At 55.6% G+C, this 18,973-nt stretch overlaps 1 protein-coding gene across 1 annotated transcript in view; it reads left to right on the forward strand.

Annotated features, from left to right (window-relative positions):
• RGS9 (regulator of G protein signaling 9) overlaps positions 1 to 18,973 on the forward strand; it is a 49,530-nt gene that overhangs the window by 16,759 nt on the left and 13,798 nt on the right. Inside the window, exons 10-15 of the mRNA XM_068976891.1 lie at positions 8,885 to 8,914; positions 9,586 to 9,647; positions 10,953 to 11,066; positions 13,090 to 13,205; positions 17,136 to 17,223; positions 17,804 to 17,942. Of these exons, the coding sequence (XP_068832992.1) occupies positions 8,885 to 8,914; positions 9,586 to 9,647; positions 10,953 to 11,066; positions 13,090 to 13,205; positions 17,136 to 17,223; positions 17,804 to 17,942 (549 nt within the window). The remainder of the gene's footprint in view (positions 1 to 8,884; positions 8,915 to 9,585; positions 9,648 to 10,952; positions 11,067 to 13,089; positions 13,206 to 17,135; positions 17,224 to 17,803; positions 17,943 to 18,973) is intronic.

Here is an 18,973-nt window from a genome sequence, read left to right on the forward strand (position 1 = left end):
GGAGAGTGGGCGTGGGCAGGCCAGGGCAATGGGGTCTAATGGTTGGTTTTCAGACTCCTGAATCTTCCCTCTTTGAAAATCTGATGAAACTTATCAACCCGTGTCAGCCAGAGAGCCACAGACAGGCCTTTTGCACACCGCTTCCACCAGTTCCCTTCTCCCTCAAAGACAGTAGGCCCTAGGCTCACAACCCTTGAGTCAACTTTCAGTTTAAACCTTAATCCACATGACAGGACCTGGTCCCTCCACTTTCTTTTGCATCTCAGTCAGGTGGGATCTTTGCTTTTTTTTTTTCAAAGGACCCCTTTCCCCAATAGGCCACCGCTGATGATGAACTGTTTCCTATGATGGATTTTTATTTAAGGAAATGTGGTTCAGAAGCTGCTGAAACAGAGGGCACCCCGATTAGGGTTTCCCAGGCATGGCGCAGTTATTTGGGGCAGATAGTTCTGTGGGGCTATCCTGTGCCTTGTGGGGTGATCCGAAGCACCCCTGGCCTCCCCCACTGGATATCTGTAGCCCGAGCATCTCCCTGATGCCTCCCAGTCCTGACGATCCAGAGTGTCTCCAGACATCATCTGGTGGCCTTGGGAGCCAAGACTGTCCAGGCTGAGAACACAGGTCCCAGTAAACCAGCCTATCCCCACTTAAATTAGCTGTGGATGGCTCCCTTGCTCTCTGTCCACCGCTGAATTTGTTAGCAAGCAGCCAGGGGCCTTGTTAGCCTCGTGTGTCACCTGTAAGCCTTGGCGGTCCCTGGAAATGCTGGCAGGAAGTCTGACTTGTATTTTTAGCCCATGGGGACCCCCCCGCCAGTGCGTACAGGTTTTGCCTGGGGTCCACATGGAGGGCGTCCATACGCAGAGGACACCCCAGGGACTCCGCTGGGCCCCCTGCCCCTAATTCAGAGCCCTCCTCCCTTGATACATGTCTGGCACCATCAGCGGCCTTTTCCACATTCCCTGCGTCAGATGACAGATAGTTGCCCAGGCCTTGTTGGCTTGGTTGCCATGGAAACAGCATCATCAAGGAAAATACTGAACAGGCCTGGGAGATTTGCTCTTTTGTGGATGCTGGCGGCTCTGGACACCTGTGTGGCCTGGAGGAGGGCGTGTGGAGGGGAGCCCCCACTCAGCCTGACCAGCCACACACCGCACACGTGTGTGTGCATGTGTGTACCTGTGTATTGTGTCTGTATCTTTCTGTGTGTATGGTATGTGGATATGCATGTCTCTGTGTGTATATTGTATGTACGTGTATTTTATGAATATATGCATGTGTGCATATGTGTTTGCATTATATGTGTATATGTGTCTGTATGTGTGTATTATGTATGCATGTATATGTATGTGTGTGACTGTGTGCATGCATGTGCACGTGCATGTGTGTGTGTGTGTGTTGGGTGTGGATTGTGTGGATGTGTATTTGTGTACATGTGTATTGTATGTGTCTCTGTATTGTGTGTATGTATGTATGTGTGTCTCTGTGTGTATTATGTGTGTGCATGTGTGGTGTGTATATGTCTCTCTCTCTGTGTGTTGTGTATGTATGCATGTATGTGTATTGTATGTATGTGTCTCTGTATGTGTGTATTATGTATGTACATGTGTGGTGTATGTCTCTGTATGTATATGTGTGTTGTGTGTATGGGGAGGCTGCGGCCGCAGTGCCGGGGGCGGGGGCGCGGGCGCCGAGGGGTGGGGGGGCGGGGGGGCACCGGTGGGCGTCGTAGCCGAGCACCCACTGTCTGTCTGTCTCTCTCCCACCAGCTCCCCTCCTCCGTCTGCACCTGGGCTGCCCTGGCACCTTAAGAAGAACAAAGACTCGAAACTCTCCTGCTCGCAAGCCCGCCCCCGGCCCTCCCCCCGGGCCCAGGGCGGGGGCGTGTGTGCCCCGGCCTGCAGCTGGACCCAGGGTCCCTGCTTGTCTGGCCTGAGCGCAGGGTGCAGGGAGCGGGCAGCGTGGCCCAGGGGCTGGGTGTCCAGAGGTGTCGGATTTCTGCCTCACTTCAGAGACCGTCTTCCTGTTCTGGTTTGAAGAGGGCTCATTGCTGACAGTTCGTGAATTCTTGGAAAGACCTCTTTTCCTTAAACAGAGGCAGATGACCCAGAAACTGTAAACACCCTGGAGAGAGGGCAGAGGCTGGGGTTTGGCAGGTGCCCGGGGCCCTGGGGGACCGCGTGCCTCAGGCTGGGGGCCACGGGGGATGCCCAGCCTGAGGAGGAGCCGACCGGAGTGGGGTGGCCCAGGGAGCGGGTCCTCTTGGTCCCGCCGCCCCGGCGGGTGGGGTGCCCTAATCTCAGAGAGCACCTGTCCCCACGGGGAGCAGGCTGAGTGGCGGCCCGCCCCAGCCTGGCCGTGGGCAGTGGTGCCGGGGCCGCCCCCCCGGACTCCAGCAGGGTCTCCAGGTGACGAGGGCCGGTGGGAGCTCTGACATCAGGGTGAGGCCCCCTCCCCGCTTCTGCAGTTGTGTCATCTCGGACAAGCTGTGGCTCAGGCAAGCTCTAGAGCTCAAAGCCTCCGTTTCCTTGTCTGTAAAATGGGAATGAGAGTGCCTCCTTCAGGGGCTGAGCAAGGTCATGCATGCCAAGCGTCTGGAGTGGGATTGGCGCGTGCGCACACTGGCCGCAGCGGCGCCCACTGCTGTCATGACCCTCCCTCTGCTCCCGGAGGGGAATCTGTGGGGCCCGGAGACCCTCGGCCTTATCTGGGGGGCTCTCCCTCACCCCGGGTGTCCCCGTTCATCCTCCTTTCTTCTCATCCTTCTGCCCTGACTGTTGGCAGCGGAGGCAGGCACATGCCAGCCCCACCTCCCTGCCTGGCCCCGTGGACCGCTGTGGAGAACAGCGCTGTCCACACCGGCGGCCACTCCGGCCTTTGGGGGAAGGGCAGACACGTGGCTCCACGGTCACGGGCTGTGCCCTGCGGAGCTCTGGCCAGGAGCCCTCCGTGAGCAACACCCCTCACCCCGTGTGTCCCCGCCAGCTGGGGACAGACAGCTGTCTTCCTCTGGTTCCTATGTGACCTGCGGTGGCCGGGGTATCCCTGGGTGCCTCGCCCCAGGGGCTCCGTGTGGACTCCGTGAGCGGCTCGTGATGCGGAAGCTCTGGCATCTGTGTTCACAGTTGGGGAGACAGGCACAGGGGGTGGGCTGCCCATCCCAGACACACTCTCGGGGCTGGTGAAGCCCGGTGAGAACTGACGGGCCCCCAACCCCCTCGGGGTCTTGATGTGTCCCGATGTCCGCTGCACGGCTTCTGGAGGCTTTGCTGGAGTTTATTCTCTTCTCCCAGCAGCGTGGTGAGAGAGGTCACGCCAGTTCCGTTTTGCAGAGAGACTGAGCCGTCTGCCCAGGCCGGGCCAGCCGGGGGTCGTGTGGGTCCTCACGGTTCTGTAGCCGCTGCCCCTCTGGGTACCGCCTCCCCATCCCCAGCCGCACCCTGCGGTCCTGCGCCCGGCGCCCCCTCATGGCAGGGTCTGTGCTCAGGCCCCCAGCTCTACGCTCAGCAGGCCCGCGCTTGCCTTGATGCTCTGCTGTTCTAGAACCTTCTCTAGGTCCCTGGTCCCCTGGAAGCTGTGCAGTCAGTCCCGCCCCCATCGGGAAGCACACTGCGGGACAAGGACTCCTTCCGATGCTCACAGCCGCGGACTCTCGTCTCCTTGGACGGCTGGCCGCCCTCTTCTCTTTTCCGGTCCGCTTTGCCTGAACCGCTTCCGCTCTCGGATTTCCCGGTTTCCGGCTTTTGACTTCCTCTGCTCTCGCCACTGGGCCTGTGTTCCTGGCGCCCCTGGGGTCCTCCCCACCTTATGTTTCACTCCGCGGCTTGCCCGGGCCTCGCCTCTGTTTCTGCACAGATACCTGCCTGATTGCCTGACCCCTGGGTCGCTGCTCATCCCTCCCCAGGGTTGCCCAGCCTCTGCCCCCGTCACCCCAGGGCACGACCTTGAGCCCTCCTGCCCTGGACCATCGTCTGCTGCCTGCATCTGGGTCTCAGGGCCGGCACGCGGGCCACAGGGCTGTGTGTAAACAGGCTCTGGACGTGTCCCTATTTGGGCAACTCTGGAAAAATCCCAAGTCAGAATCCGGGGAATGCAGAGAATGCTGATTCCTTGGGTGGGGTGCTCCTCCTGTGACAGCGTCCTCCCTGGGCTGAGGAATAAAGAGGTGACTTCACTCCCGGAGGGCCAGCTGTGGAGACAGTGGGGTTTGTGCGTGCCTTCCAGGGTGCAAGACATGTTTATCTCTAGTCTTACCATGAGATGGCTTTCTCAGAATTGCTTAGAAATATGTGTGTGTACTTTTTAATGGGATATCCTGGTGGCTCAGATGGTAAAGAGTCTGCCTGCAATGTGGGAGACCCGGGTTCGATCCCTCTGTTGGAAAGATCCCCTGGAGAAGGAAATGGCAACCCACTCCAGTACTTTGCAATAACTGCACTTTGATTAAATGTTTCTTATGACCTTCCCTGCTTCCCTGGTGGCTCAGAGGGAAAGAACCCACTTGCCAATGCAGGAGACTTGCAGGAGACTTGCAGGGGATGCGGGTTTGATTCCTGGGTCGGGAAGATCCCCTGAAGGAGGAGTGACAGCCCACTCCAGAATTCCTGCCTGGAGAAGCCCATGGGCAGAGGAGCCTGGCAGGCTGCAGTCCACAGAGTTGCAGAGTCGGACATGACTTAGCGACTGAGCGCACACATAGGCACGGCCTTTTCTGTATTGATAGTAACCATCATATTGGTAGGTCTGTGAGGCTTAACAAAATGCAGGAAGCCCAGTCAGGTTTAGATTTCACGTGAGCAGCAGATCCCTCTGTTGGTGTGACTGTGTCCCCGGTATTGCCTGGGCATCCTGATGTGCCTCCTGACTGGGGCTAAAGTGGCACCTGCACGCTCTTGGCAGAAGCATCTGAGCCCTCATCAGCAGCCAGTGCTTAGGGTCCCGCCCCACGGCCGTCACTCCGGATTATGTCACTCAGTCCCCCTTTTCTGTCCCTCTTTACAGATGAGAAAGCAGAGGCTTTCACATGCCAGGTAACTTATCCAGAGTCAGGTAGCCAAGAAGTGACAGAACCGGGATTTTGACCTTTCTGACCCAGAAGGTCAATACTCTTTTAATGACCCCCATCCTGTCAAATTCTCTCTCTGTCTTTTCAGAGAAGTTCAGAACCTCTCCCCTACTGCCAAGATACACACTCTCCAGACAGGAGAGAGACTCCCTGTATGTTAGCCTAGAGAAGGCAGGTCCCATGGACAGAGGGTTGTTTTTTTTTAATGATAATTTTTTTTTTTTTTAATAGTTGGGCTTCCCAGGTGGTGCTAGTGGCAAAGAACCTGCCTGTCAATGCAGGAGACATAAGAGACGCGGTTTCTGTCCCTGGGTCGGGAAGACGCCCTGGAGAAGGAAATGACAACCCACTCCAATATTCTTGCCTAGAGCTTCCCACGGACAGAGGAGCCTGGTGGGCTGTAGTCCATGGGGTCGCAAAGAGTCAGAGACGGCTGAAGTGGCTCAGCAGGCGCGCAGCAGCGTTACAGTGTTGATTCTATGCTGAGCAACGGAGTGAGCCAGCGCACCTGTGTCCCCTCCCTCCCTCCACCCCACGGTGGACATCAGTTTTTAAAGTTAGAAATAAACGCTGACGTCCATGCGGGTGGTCCAGGGTGGAGGTGGACAAGCTCTTAGACCCCAAGGAACCCGCTGCAGTCTGATTCCCAGGAGATCGCTGGTAGTTGGGGGAACCAGAAAGCCCACAGCAAGCCCAGCGCCCTGAAAGGATAGTGAAGTCAAGAAGGGAGTTAAAATATAAAAAAGTTTAACGCCCTGAAGACCGAGAGAGTGGCCCCAGAAACAGCAGGTATTAGGCCGAAGTGAGACCACACAGTAGACTAGAAGTGAGTGTGCTTGTGGCCGGAGGTGTGTGAGGACAGCCCCCAGGGCCCAGAGACCGTGGGCAGGCTGGACTGCACGTCTCGTCCGAGGCTGCCCACACAGGGCGCAGCGCCAGGAACAGTGGCTCATCCTGGGGCCTGGGCACCGAGGGAGGGTGTCTGAGGCCCTGCCCGCCGGGCACCCGAGCACAGTTGCAGTCGTTACCGACGTCAGTGTGTCCAGGCTCCAGCCTTGTTGAGATATTATTGGCGTTATTACGTGTGCGGGTTTCAGGGGTACAGTGCGTGGTTAGATGCGGATAGATACGGCAAAGTGAGTTCCACCGCTGATTCACACCTCCACCCTTGACTTTGTGGTGGAGCAGTTAAGATCTGTGCTGTGCACAACATGTAATACAGCACCGTTAATATGGTCGCCGGGCTGTGGGTTGGATCCTAGGTCTTCCTTCTCTTCCAGCTGGGAGTATGTTTTACCGTTTGTGTTAATTAAGGAGTCAGGTGGGTGTGTGCTTCCTCTTGGGTGGGGGCTCTCGCATTCTTTTCTGTTTTCTGTTTTCGTTTGTGTTTTCTGGTTTCTTTCTGTTTTTGTTTTTTATTGGAGTGTAGCTGGTTTACAGTGCTGTGTTAGCCTCAGGTTTACAGAGAAGTGAATCAGTTAAATATACACATGTCTCCTCTTTTCTGGATTCTTTTACCACTCCAGACTGCTGAGTAGAGTTCCCTGTGCTGAGCAGCAGGCCCTCATTCTTTATCTGTTTTATGTGAAGTAGTGTCTCGTGGCTGGGCAGGGGCAGCCCATTCGGCACTAGCCTCAGTCTCAGGGCAAGCAAGGAACAGGTGAAGAGAACACACCATTTTCCGATTCTCCTGGGTCACTGCTCAGACTTGTTTGTTTTTGAACAGCCCTTTTTCAGCCTTTCTTGCTGTGGTCCTTGTTTTCTCCTGGCCACACTGTGCTTCATGTGGGATCTTAGCTCTCTGACCGGGGATGGAACCCGAGCCCTCTGCAGTGGAAGCGCAGCCTTAGCCACCTGACCACCAGGGAAACCCCATTTCTCCGCTTGCCAAGGTCACATCCGGGTTTGAATCCTGGTTCAGCCAGTTACCAACCAGGAGATGTCAGAACCTTGGTTTCCGAAAATTAGAATAATAAAACCTCCCTCCCTTAAACTTTCTAAGGGCTCGGAGAGGTGTAAATTGCTTTGTATATAGCTAGGTGATTATTATCACACAAAAGTCCAACTTCTGTTTTGAGCGGAAGGCGTAAACCAGTGGATACTCTCCTTAATCCACTTCCACATGACTTGAACAGAAGCATCTGATTATATTAGACTTGAATGCAAATCCACCCTGTCCCTGGGGTCCTTTTCCACCTGAAATGTGCGTCTTCTCACACAGCCCTGTGTTAGGAGAGCATAGGAACAGATATTAGCGTAACTGCCATAATATTTGGGTCATTTGGAGAGTGTTCTCAGTTTTTTTAAGCAGAAAAATATTCTCTTAACCTTAAAATGCATCTCCATTTTTTTCAGCTTCCAAGCACACAGCAGTCATCATCTGCCTGGTATTTAGTGAGCGTCTGCTCTGTGCCACGGGTTATGCTCGGGAAGATTAACGTGGTCTTCCTGCTCCTCGTAGCGCCTGATGGGCAATGCATAGATTAAACAGAGAGGTGCACAAACAGTGTCTAATTATGGTTGCGATGAGTCCGGGGAAGGCGGAAGTGCGTGTGGGGATGAGGGTCAGATCAGAGAGCTGTGCCTGAGCGTTCCCTTCCTTCGCTGAAAAGTGTGTCCTTCTCATCTTTGACTGTGTCCGGTCTCAGTTTGGCACGTGGCCCCCGGAGCGCACGGACTCTCTAGCTGTGGCGCAGGTACTCGGTTGCCTTGTGCCGTGTGGGATCTCAGTTCGCTGAGCAGGGCTCGAAGCCACGTCCCCTGCACTGGAGGCTGGATCCCTAACCCGGAACCACCAGGGAAGTTACACGTTGCCTTTCTGAGATCACTTGTCCTAGCTTCCGCCCCGAGAAAAGCAATCACATAAAAACAATTTATGATGCAAAGTTAAAAAAATGACGCAAAGTAGAAAGGAGACTCGTATATGACGTTCCAGATCAGACCCTCCTTCATTCCTTGTCACTGGGCTCTGGCCCAGGACTTACTTCACTAGCTGGCTAAAGGAGATGGCGTTGTCCTTGGACTTTTCCAGGGGCGCAAACCTGGTGGGACTCAGCAGCACGGGTGTTAGCTGCCAGGAATGACACTCAGCTTGACACATAAGAGTCACACCAGGCGGTCCCTGACACAACCAAACCTCGGAAAACTGGTTTTGGGAGCACCAGCTGCACCGAGCCTCCAAGGGTTGGATGGGGCAGACAAGTGGTACCAGGGATGCATGTCAGATGGTAGGAAGGTTCAGGAGGAGGCAGGTCTGAGTGGTTTCCGGGAGCTTCCAGGATCCTAAACACGGGGCTCCTCTCTGAGTCACCCTTCCTCTGCTGTGAAAGTCTAGGCCGAGGAGGGAGCCCGAGGTGAGAGCTTCCACGTTACGGCTCCGCTCTGGGACTCAGCTTGCAGTGGAGGCTGGTCTTGAGTCCTTGAAGTGTGTGTTTTCTTTTCAGTGGCGTGGCTTTTCCCTGAAACGTCGAGTACTGGTCAAGCAGCTAGTTCCCCATCGGATGGTCTGTAGGCGCTGTGGTGGATTGGGAGCAATCCTGAACTTGTCTTCAGTCCATCTTGGCTTTTAGGAGAGTAGGATAAAGTTATAGTGGCACGGGACCCCTTCTGTCACCAAACCTCTCAGCTGATCTAATTCGCCAGTAGTTGTGCAGAATGAGGTGGAACAAGTGGCGATGAGGGGACTCTGTCTTTTAAGTAAGAAAGTAAAAAGATGGGCAGTGTTCTCTTGGGGAAGGGTTTTTATGTTTCAAATGGGTATTTGGACTGTAATGATTTCATGACGTCTGTTTAATGGTTTTTGCTTGTTTGTTTTCACAGAAACAGACCGTGGTTTCTGTCAGGAAAGAGGTAATTAGCCTCCCAGTTTCAGGGAAGTTTGATTTTTAATCCTCAACAAATTATATGCGCTTTGGCTTCCTGCTCTGCACTCAGCGACGAAATGAAAACCAGGTGTAGGGTTCAGACAGTTGTCTACAAGGTAATGGACGGCACAGAGTGCCGAAGCGTCTCCTGTAAGCTGTGCGGTTGAGCTGCTATGGGGACACGAAGCATCCTCCGAAAGTGCAGATCTGAGGGACGTGGGGTGGGTCCCGCACCCTGGATCCCGCTCACCATCAGAGGAGCTCAGCGTCTGTCCCGGGTGACGGGGTGACCTCGTGGGCAGACCTCCTGTCCAGGGCCCGGGACAGAGCCCTGTGCCGTGATGGCCGTGACGTTAGATCTGCTTCTGTGTGTCACAGGCGTCTGGGGAAATGCTAAGCCTTTGTCTCGGTTTAGAACTTTCATTTTTCCCAGGTGGTGTCTTTTCCAAGACGAACACACGATGAGTTAAGGCTGCTCATTTGGAGTTGGGGTCCCCTGTGTGCTACAGACCTGAGCGCTGGGGTCCTGGGGGGCCGGCTTGAGGGGGTGGGATGGGGTGCTTTGATGGGGAAGCATCTTCTGGTTCAGAGTCGCGTGTAGGCGTCAGTGTTGGCGACACCCCGGGTGGGGCAGTCTAACCACTGTGTCTCTTCCAGATCATGTATTACCGACAGGCCTTGATGAGGTCCACAGTGAAGTCGTCCGTGTCTCTCGGGGGGTAGGTCTCTAACCTGTTGCTCTTGCTGGGGTTGGCACAGCAGGTCATCAGGCAGGAGAACTTCTGCCTCAAGGAGGGCTTGACAAGTCATGGTTGGCTTGAGATTCCTAAGGACTGAAAGGGACAAAAGCAGTCTCACGGGGATTAAGTTGGGTTGGGCTGTGGGTCGGGTGAGGGGTGAAGCGCTAGACAGTCTGTGGATGGGAAAGTGGGAAGCGTTCACAGGCTAGATGGTATGGTTCACAGGTACTGATAAACATCCGTTGTTAACCTTTGATTAAAATCCAGTTGGGAGAAACTGGAAATTAATGTTTGATTTCTCAAACATTCAGGCTGTCTTAATCCAGTCTCCCAGAGGGCATTAGTACTCTGACCTGTTCCAGAAAGTCAGTCTTATGAAACCAAATGGACAGTCCATTAGGGGAGGCTCAAAGGCTGATGGATACTTTTAGACTCACTGTCTCGGAGCCTCATTACCATAACTTTGACACCATTAGTGTCTGGACCTCTGGGCACCTGTTTTTCCCCCTTGCTTCCCGCTCTTCCACGGTGAAGGTCTGGTGAGAAGTGGAGCCCGGGGCCTTGATCCACCCGGGACTGAGGACGGGGGCTCTGCAGTGTCTCTGGGGCATGGGTCCTGCTCCGCAGTCTCTCGTGGCGGTGGGCAGACTTCGTGGCGGGCGCCTCGTGTGTATATTATGGACGCAGTGCCCACCCTTAGGGTGAAGACCTCGCAGGTTTTTTCCCAGACTACCAGACACCGGGAACCAACCACTGCGTTGGTTCAGGAGGTCCAACCCAGCTAGAAGGGATTAGCGCTTGCCTGCGTTTGTCTCAGGGAGGCCACAGTGTGGAATAATGGGTCTGAACTCCCAAACGCGGGCGTCTTTGGCAGAGGGTGGGCCCCAAGGCGGTGACAGCTTCACTGAGTCTCCCCGGACCTCGTGCTTCCAAGATGGTGCCGAGACCCCTGTTTGAATGCGAGCAGGCTCAGCTTTGCATTGTGAAGGCTCACGACCAAGGGCACAGAGGCCGTGTTTTATGAACCAAGCACAGAGAAGTCACGGAGGAACCCGATCGGGAGACGCCGTTTCGTTTCCCGACGAGAACAGGACAGATCTTGTTAAGCACCTGCCAGTCCTGAGAACTGTTAGTGTTTTTCTGAGAAGACAGTGATGAGCATGTAACCACATGGACGGAGTTGAAGGAGGGCAGGCTGGTCAACCGGCCTGAGTGTTGGTTTATTTGGTCTCTGGGGTGTTGGACTTCTAGGAAATCACTTCTTCTTCTTTTTTTGCTTTTGAGGATCGTTAAGTATAGTGAGCAGTTTTCATCCAATGACGCCATCATGTCGGGCTGCCTCCCCAGCAATCCTTGGATAACGGACGACACCCAGTTCTGGGATTTAAATGCCAAACTGTACGTACTCAAGATATGTGTGTTCTTGTAAAAGAAACTTTTCGTGTTATAATTTTCATGTCATAGAATCATCCACTTAAAGTGTACATCTCAGTGATTTTGACTATATTCATAGACTATATTGACTGTATATTAAATATATATATTTGACTATATTTTGACTATATTTTCAGTGATTTTGACTATATGCATAGAATCATGCAACTGTCACGGGTCAATTTCTAAAGCATTTTCATCAGCCCAATAAGAACCCCCTGCCCTTTAGATTCCACCTGCAATGCAGGAGACACAGGTTTGATCCCTGGGTTGGGAAGGTCCCCTGAGAAGGAAATGGCAACCCGCTCCAGTATTCTTGCCTGGAGGATCCCATGGACAGAGGAGCCTGGCGGGCTACAGTCATGGGGTCACAAAGAGTCAGACACAACTGAGCGACTCAGCACATAGCCTTTGCTATCACCCCAGGTCCCCATCCCTTAAGCCCCTCCAGCCCTCCTCAGCCACTAAACTGCCTGTCTCTCCAGGTTTGTCTCTTCTTCGAGTTCATATAAATGGAATGGCGCAATATGAGGTCTTTTGTGATCAGCTTTTTTCCCTTAGCGTGATGCCTTCAAAGTTTATCCATGTTGAAGCAGGTATCAGTACTCAATTTCAAATTATGGATGACAAGTATTAATTGTACGGATAGACCACCTGTTGTTTATCCGTCCATCAGCTGGCGGACATTCAGGTCGTCTCTGCCTTCTAGTGGTTGTGAATGTGCTGCTGTGAACATTCATGGGCTCGTTTTCCTGGGGACATGTATTTTTCATTTCTTGGGGTGTGTGCCTAGGAATGGAGCTGCTGGGTCAAAGGGTAACTCTGTTTTAACAATACAGAGATTGTTTTTGAAAAGAAAACAGTCATCTCTATGGCTTTCCATTCTCAATTTCTAATTAGAGTGAAAATAAGTTCCAGGAAGGCAGAGCCCTTTCACCTGCCTTGGGGAATCACACCACTCATTCCTTCGCTGTTTGTGAGGGGTTGCTGCTGCATAATTCTGCTGTTTGGAAGAGGAGGCAAAGGCCGAATGACAGAGGAGAAAGCCAAGCTGATACAGGAAGAAGGAAGGGGTGGGGGGAGGACGGGCACGGCCGGGGCGTGGGAGCAAACCACGGGCAGCTCGGTGCCACGGCCGCTGCCTCCTGAGGCCTGCGGAGCACCCCGGGCTCAGACCCAGCCTGGTGAGCAGGTCTTTCCCCTCCTGCACGTAGCCCCGTGGTCAGCTGACGGGGCAAGGAGGGCGCCTGTGGGAGTCGGGGGTCAGCTGCAGGGCCCAGGACTCTGGAGCCATCTGGCTGTGAGGATGGTTTCCTTCAGCCTTTGCGTCTCTCCCAGTGTATCGAACAAGAGTTGTTGTTGGGGTTTAGTCGCTCAGTCGTGTCCGACTCTGAGACCCCATGGACGCAGCACGCCAGGCTTCCCTGCCCTCCATCTCCCGGAGCTTCAGATTCATGTCCATTGAGCCGGTGATGCTATCTAACCATCTCATCTTCTGTCGTCCCCTTCACCTCCTGCCTTCAATCCTTCCCAGCATCAGGGTCTTTTCCAATGAGTCAGTTCTTTGCATCAGGTGGCCCAAGAGTATTGGAGCTTCAGCTTCAGCATCAGTCCTTCCAGTGAATATTCAGGGTTGATTCCTTAGGATGGCCTGGTTTGGATAAGAGAGGCCCCCTGAATCTGGGCCTGGTGTGGCGGCCGGCCCTCATCTCCACAGGCCGTGGAGGAGGTGTGTGTGTCCCTCTGTTCTGAAGGGTTAGCGGGGCGCCTCCCCGACACCCCCACCCGGGCTGCCAGCTCCTGACCGCAGGCCCAGGGGCCGTGTCTGAGGCTGCATTTTCTGAGCAGGGGGTTACTTGGCTTGTCTCTGCAGGGATGGGGGAGGGGACGCGTGGAGGTTAGCGAGGCCGAAGCCCCTCGCCCCACGCAGGTCGCCGCTTGGCACAGCCCAGGTGTCTGGAGAACTTACACGCGGTGGTCCTTGCAGGGTGGACATCCCAACCAAGATGCGGGTGGAGCGCTGGGCCTTCAACTTCAGCGAGCTGATCCGGGACCCCAAGGGTCGGCAGAGCTTCCAGCACTTTCTCAGGAAGGAGTTCAGTGGTGGGTCTTTGATGTTTTTTCCTTAATAGAAACATTTGCTTTTGGAGACACTCCTGTATGTCTAGCCTGGGGCTGGAGGATGCTGGCCAGTGAGTTCAGGGCTCTGCTCCGGCCAACTCTTGGTGGGAGCTTTCTGGACCCGCCCCCTCCTTGGGCTCCCTGGTAGGGGGCTTGCTTTGCTCATGGAAGCCGTGTGAGCTGTGACTCTCCTCCCCAGCGCCCCATCCCCTCTGGCTGCCGGCACCTGCTCACCCTGAGCCCCGGGTCACCCGGTCACGAGCTCCCAAGTCCGCCACCGCCACACGCCTGGCTTTCGTCAGCGCGGGGCGCCCTGGCTGCCAATTCAGCTCGCCTGGACCCCATCCCCAGTGCGTCCTTTCTAACTGGTTTGGGGTGGACTCTCTTAAGCTTTGGTAACTCTGCGAGTGACTGTAACATGTGGCCCCGATCAAGGACCACCATCTCAGCTCCCAGTCTGCTTCCTTAGAAGGTGCAGGTTCAGTGGAGTGGGGGTGCTGGGGGGTCTAATGCCTGATGAGCTGCGGTGGAGCTGAGGAAGTAACAATAGGCGTACAGGGAAAGCGCTGGTCACTGAGTCGTGTCCGACTCTTTGCGACCCCGTGGACTGCAGCCCACCAGGCTCCTCTGCGCATGGAATTCTCTAGGTGAGAATACTGGGGTGGGGTGCCGTTTCTTTCTCCTGGGGATCTTCCTGGCCCAGAGATGGAACCTACGTCTCCTGCATTGCAGGTGTATCCTTTACCGTCTGAGCCGCCGGGGAAGTCCGTGGACATAAAGTGCACAATGAATATAACACCCTCGAATCGTCCTGAGACCGTCCCTCCCCCTCCTGCCCCCAGTCCACGAAAAAGCTGTCTTCCGTGAAATGGGCTCCTGATAGTGAAAGGCTGGGGACCACTGGTGGGCCCGCACTTCATGTCCCGGCCTTGGGGGCCCAGCAGCCTCATAGACGCGGCGTGCAGGGAGGCGCGCGGGAGAAGCGGAGGCCGGACTGGGGCCCCGTCCCGCGGGCGGAGCATTCCGTGGGCTTCACCAGCTGCCCCGAAACGCTGGCTTTCCTGGTCCTCTCACTTCTCGCCAGGCCCCGAGCCGCGGGGCACCCTTGCCCCTCCCTTGCTCCCCGAGACACACTGGCCTGTGAGTTGCACCTGAAACTACCCCACGGGACGTGCCATGAGCCTCTTTGCCCGCCTGATGTGGCAGATTACGTTCTAATAGGGATTCTGGAAAAGCCTTTTCTCTGACTAAGCCTGATTGCCAGGATGTAATTCACCCAGAGATGGAGAGGGGGCTGCTTTAGGCCAGAAGCACCGGGTGAGGAAGTGGGCTGGGTGCCATCTAGTGGCCTGCTGACGAACCACACCCTGAGTTTATCCCACCCACTCCTTACAGATTTCCCTGGTGGCCCAGACGGTAAAGCGTCTGTCTACAATGCGGGAGACCTGGGTTCGATCCCTGGGTTGGGAAGACCCCCTGGAGAAGGAAACGGCAATCCACTCTAGGACTATTGCCTGGAAAATCCCATGGACAGAGGAGCCTGGTAGGCTACAGCCCATGGGGTCGCAAAGAGTCGGACACGACTGAGCGACTTCACTTTCACTCCTTACTTGGCATCAGTGAGAATTCATCTCTATGATTTTCTGGCTGTTATTTAAAAAAAGAGCGCTATTGATGATCTCTGGATGACATTCCCACGGCTTCTGGTACAGGCAGAGCAAGTAATCAGTCCATTTCATTAAAATTTTAAAAATTGAGATATGCTTCACGTGTTATAAATCCAGACCATATAATCCACCTGCCCTTTTAAAGTGTGCAGTTTCGTGCTCTGTATTAGACTCACAAAGTTGCACAGCAGTCACCACCGTGTAACTCTAGAACACTGTCAGTGCCCTGAAAAAGGAACCCCGACCCATGGGAGTCAATTCCCTATTCCTCTGCCTGCCTCTCTCCCCACAGCCCCCTGCCCCAGTCGTAGGCGACCACTGATTTTCTGTTTTCAGGGATTTGCCTGTTTGGGACATTTTCTATTCATGGAATCGTACAGTGTGTGGCTCGCTGTCTTCTTTCACTTAGGATAGTATTTTGGAAGTCTTTCCGTGTTGAAGTGTGTAAGAATGCTTCATCCTTTTTTCATGGCCAAATAATATTCCATTCACGCTTCTGTGGTGGCTCTGCAGCAAAAATCCGCCTGCCAACGCAGGAGACGTGGGTTTGGCCCCTGGGTCGGGACGATCCCCTGGAGAAGGAGATGGCCAGGAGTTGCATCTAGTGTTCTTACCTGGAGAAGCCCAGGGACGGAGGCGGCGGGCAGGCCGCAGTCCGTGGGGCCGCAGTGGAGTCGGACGCGACTTAGCGACTAAGCAACAGCAGCGCTCCACTCTGAAGATTCCAGGCTTTGTGTTCCCAGTCCGCAGGTGGTAGGCATTTGGGTCGTTTCCGCTTTTTGGCCGTTATGAGTAGTACTGCTGTGGACATCCATGTACACGCTTCTGTGTGCTCATTTATTTACACTGATAAAATATTCATACGACTTGTCATTGTAACCATTCTAAGTGTCGAGTTCAGTGAAATTAACTGTCACTACCATCCATCTCCAGAACTTTTTAATCTTTCCAAACTGAAACTGTCGCCTTTAAACACGAACTTCCTATCCCCCGGAAGCCACTCTGCTCCCTCTGGGTCTGAGTGCTCTGGGGCCTCGTATACATGGAACCGTACAGTATTTGTTCCTTTGTGTCTGGCCGGTTTCACTTGGCACCGCTTACTTCAGAGTCCATCCCCTTGTGGCCTGTGCCAGGACCCCCTCCCTCTCTGGGCTGAGTGGCGCCCACTTCCTTCCGGGTTCGCCCCGCTGTGGCCTGTGCCAGGACCCCCTCCCTCTCTGGGCTGAGTGGCGCTCATTGCGCGTGCACACCACGTGTGTTTGTCTGCTCTTGTGCTGGTGAACGTTCGGGTGGTTTCCACCTTTTGACTTTTGTGAACAATTATGCACTTAATTTTACTCCTAAGCAATGAACTGTCTCTTGCTGTGGGCAAGGTGGTCTCCAGGGCCCTTGATGTAAGGCCACTGGCTGTCACTCAAGAGCATCCTGGCCTGTCTGCTCCTGCGGGTGGTCTTGGTCCTAAGGACTCCCTGGATTTTATGCCAAAGAGGAAGGGTCGCTATAGAATTAGGGGACAGGGTCTACTCGCTTAGGCTCCTATAGCCTTCTTTGGTCTGAAATGCCAGGGAGGCTTCCAGGGAACGTGGAAATGGAGCAGATGGATGGGGTGGTACATTTCCCTACGTGGTGGTGTTCCGTGACTCACTCCCCCCCCACACAGGCACACACACTAGTCACAGACACATGCACACACGTGTCCACACACACACAGACACAGACACAGGCTCTTGCTTTCCCACTGCTGTGACCTCCTTTATTTTCTCAGGTGAAGCTGCCACCTGGGGTGACGTACCAGGTGTTCACACTCGCGGGTGTGGGGCGCCGGGCAGAGAGCCTCGGCCTGGAAGGTCACAGGAGGGGCACCTGGCTTTCCTTCTGGGCCCAGAGGGGCAGGGTCTCTGGCTCAGGCGCCCCTGTGCTTAGTCCCCCGCGGCCAGGCCTTCCCGGAGAGAGTTCTTCAGGGTGCGGCTTCAGCAGCGCGTCTACGAGGGGCTCTGGCGGGAACACGCGCTGCAGGGGCCCTCAGAGGCGGGGTCTCTGCACCAAGGAGGCACCGTCGGCGCGCTCCCTAGCTTCATGCCCTCTCCCGGGCCCTGGCCGGAGCCTGTGGTCCCACCTCCACCCCCGCGCTCGCGGCCCAGGGCGGGATCCACGCCCGCTGACCGCGTCTCTTATTTCCCTCCCTCCACCTCCCACCCGGGCTCCCGTCTGCCTGTCCTTGGCGTCTACCGTCTGCCCCTCGCAGGGGAAAACCTAGGCTTCTGGGAAGCCTGCGAGGACCTGAAGTACGGCGATCAGTCCAAAGTCAAGGAGAAGGCGGAAGAGATTTACAAGTGAGCATGAGCCGCGCGGGTGCAGAGGCCCCCCACCCGGCTGGTCCCCGCCCTGCACTCGAGGTCAGACTGGACGGAGGCCCCACACATCTCGGGGCGGGCAGTCAGTGCACCTCGCGTGTGGCCGCCTCGCCGCGGCTCTGGGGGGTGGGTCCCACTGTTTGCTCTCTACGAGGCTGGGAATTCTGAAGTTAAGCACATTTCACATTCCCAGTGCTGGCAGGGAAGTCTTCTTGCTTCTAGGAAATGTTGCTTGACAACTTGTTCAGATGCTTGAGTATTCTGGAAAAGGACCCCTTTCACCCCAGGGTTGGGGGGGGGGGCAGTGGTCGAGTTATGTCTGCCAGCCCCTCTGTCCCGAGCAGCTGGGAAGGTTCCATTCACTGACTTGGTTTGGCTACTTTCTTTTTAAATCTTAAATTCAGTTTTGGCCTCACTACACGGCCTGTAGGATCTTAGTTCCCTGATGAGGGATGGAACTCACACCCGCTGCAGTAGAAGCAGGGAGTCTTCACCGCTGGACCATCCCCGGGGACTCCCGGCCTGGCTCCCTCGGCTGACATTCTCCTCCCGGTCTCAGGCTGTTCCTAGCCCCCGGGGCAAGACGGTGGATAAACATAGACGGCAAGACCATGGACATCACGGTCAAGGGGCTGAAGCACCCCCACCGCTACGTGCTGGACGCGGCGCAGACCCACATCTACATGCTCATGAAGAAGGTAGGCAGGGCTGGCCGAGAGTGCGCCGGGAAGTCCTCCTGTCCTGGGGTACCCGGATGCAGGGGAAGGGGCGTGTGGTAGTGGCCGGAAGTCCTCCCGTCCCCGGCTCCCGGATGCAGGGGAAGGGGCGTGTGTGGTCACGGCCGGAAGTCCTCCCATCCCCGCGTACCCGGATGCGGGGGAAGGGGCGTGTGTGGTCGTGGCCGGAAGTCCTCCCGTCTCCCAGATGCGGGGGAAGGGGGCGTGTGTGGTCACGGCCGGAAGTCCTCCCGTCTCCCAGATGCGGGGGAAGGGGCGTGTGTGGTCACGGCCGGAAGTCCTCCGATCCCCGGGTACCCGGATGCGGGGGAAGGGGCGTGTGTGGTCACGGCCGGAAGTCCTCCCGTCCCCGGGTACCCGGATGCAGGGGAAGGGGCATGTGGTAGTGGCCGGAAGTCCTCCCGTCCCGGCTCCCGGATGCGGGGGAAGAGGGAATGTGTGGTCGTGGCCGGAAGTCCTCCCGTCCCCGGGTACCCGGATGCGGGGGAAGGGGGCGTGTGTGGTCGTGGCCGGAAGTCCTCCCGTCTCCCGGATGCGGGGGAAGGGGGAATGTGTGGTCGTGGCCTTGCTGCTGTTGGGTGCAGAGCTGTCCGCAGTGTCAGGGCTGGCCCCTCCCTGTGCTCCCGAGCCCTCTGGCCAGCGAGGAGCAGCTGCTGCGGCTGAAGCCCTCTCAGGGCTTCTCACTCTGCAGTTGAAGGGCCGTCCTGACAGAGTGACTGCACCAACTTCCGTTCCCACCGTGCGTGCGGGAGGGTCCCCTTCTCTCCACATCCTCTCCAGCGGCTTTTGCTTGCAGACTTTTTCATGATGGCCGTTCTGACCGGTGTGAAGTGACACCTCGTTGGGGTTTTGCTTTGCATTGCTCTGATAATTAGTGATGTTGGGCATCTTTTCCTGTGATTGTTTGGCCATCTGTCCGTTAGTTCTTCTGCCCACAGTTCTCGTGACTTTTGCTGTCACTGCCTAGTCTTTAGAATGGTACCATTTCAAGA

The sequence above is a fragment of the Capricornis sumatraensis genome, chromosome 8 (assembly GCF_032405125.1).
Source record: "Capricornis sumatraensis isolate serow.1 chromosome 8, serow.2, whole genome shotgun sequence".
Taxonomy (NCBI): Eukaryota; Metazoa; Chordata; class Mammalia; order Artiodactyla; family Bovidae; genus Capricornis; species Capricornis sumatraensis.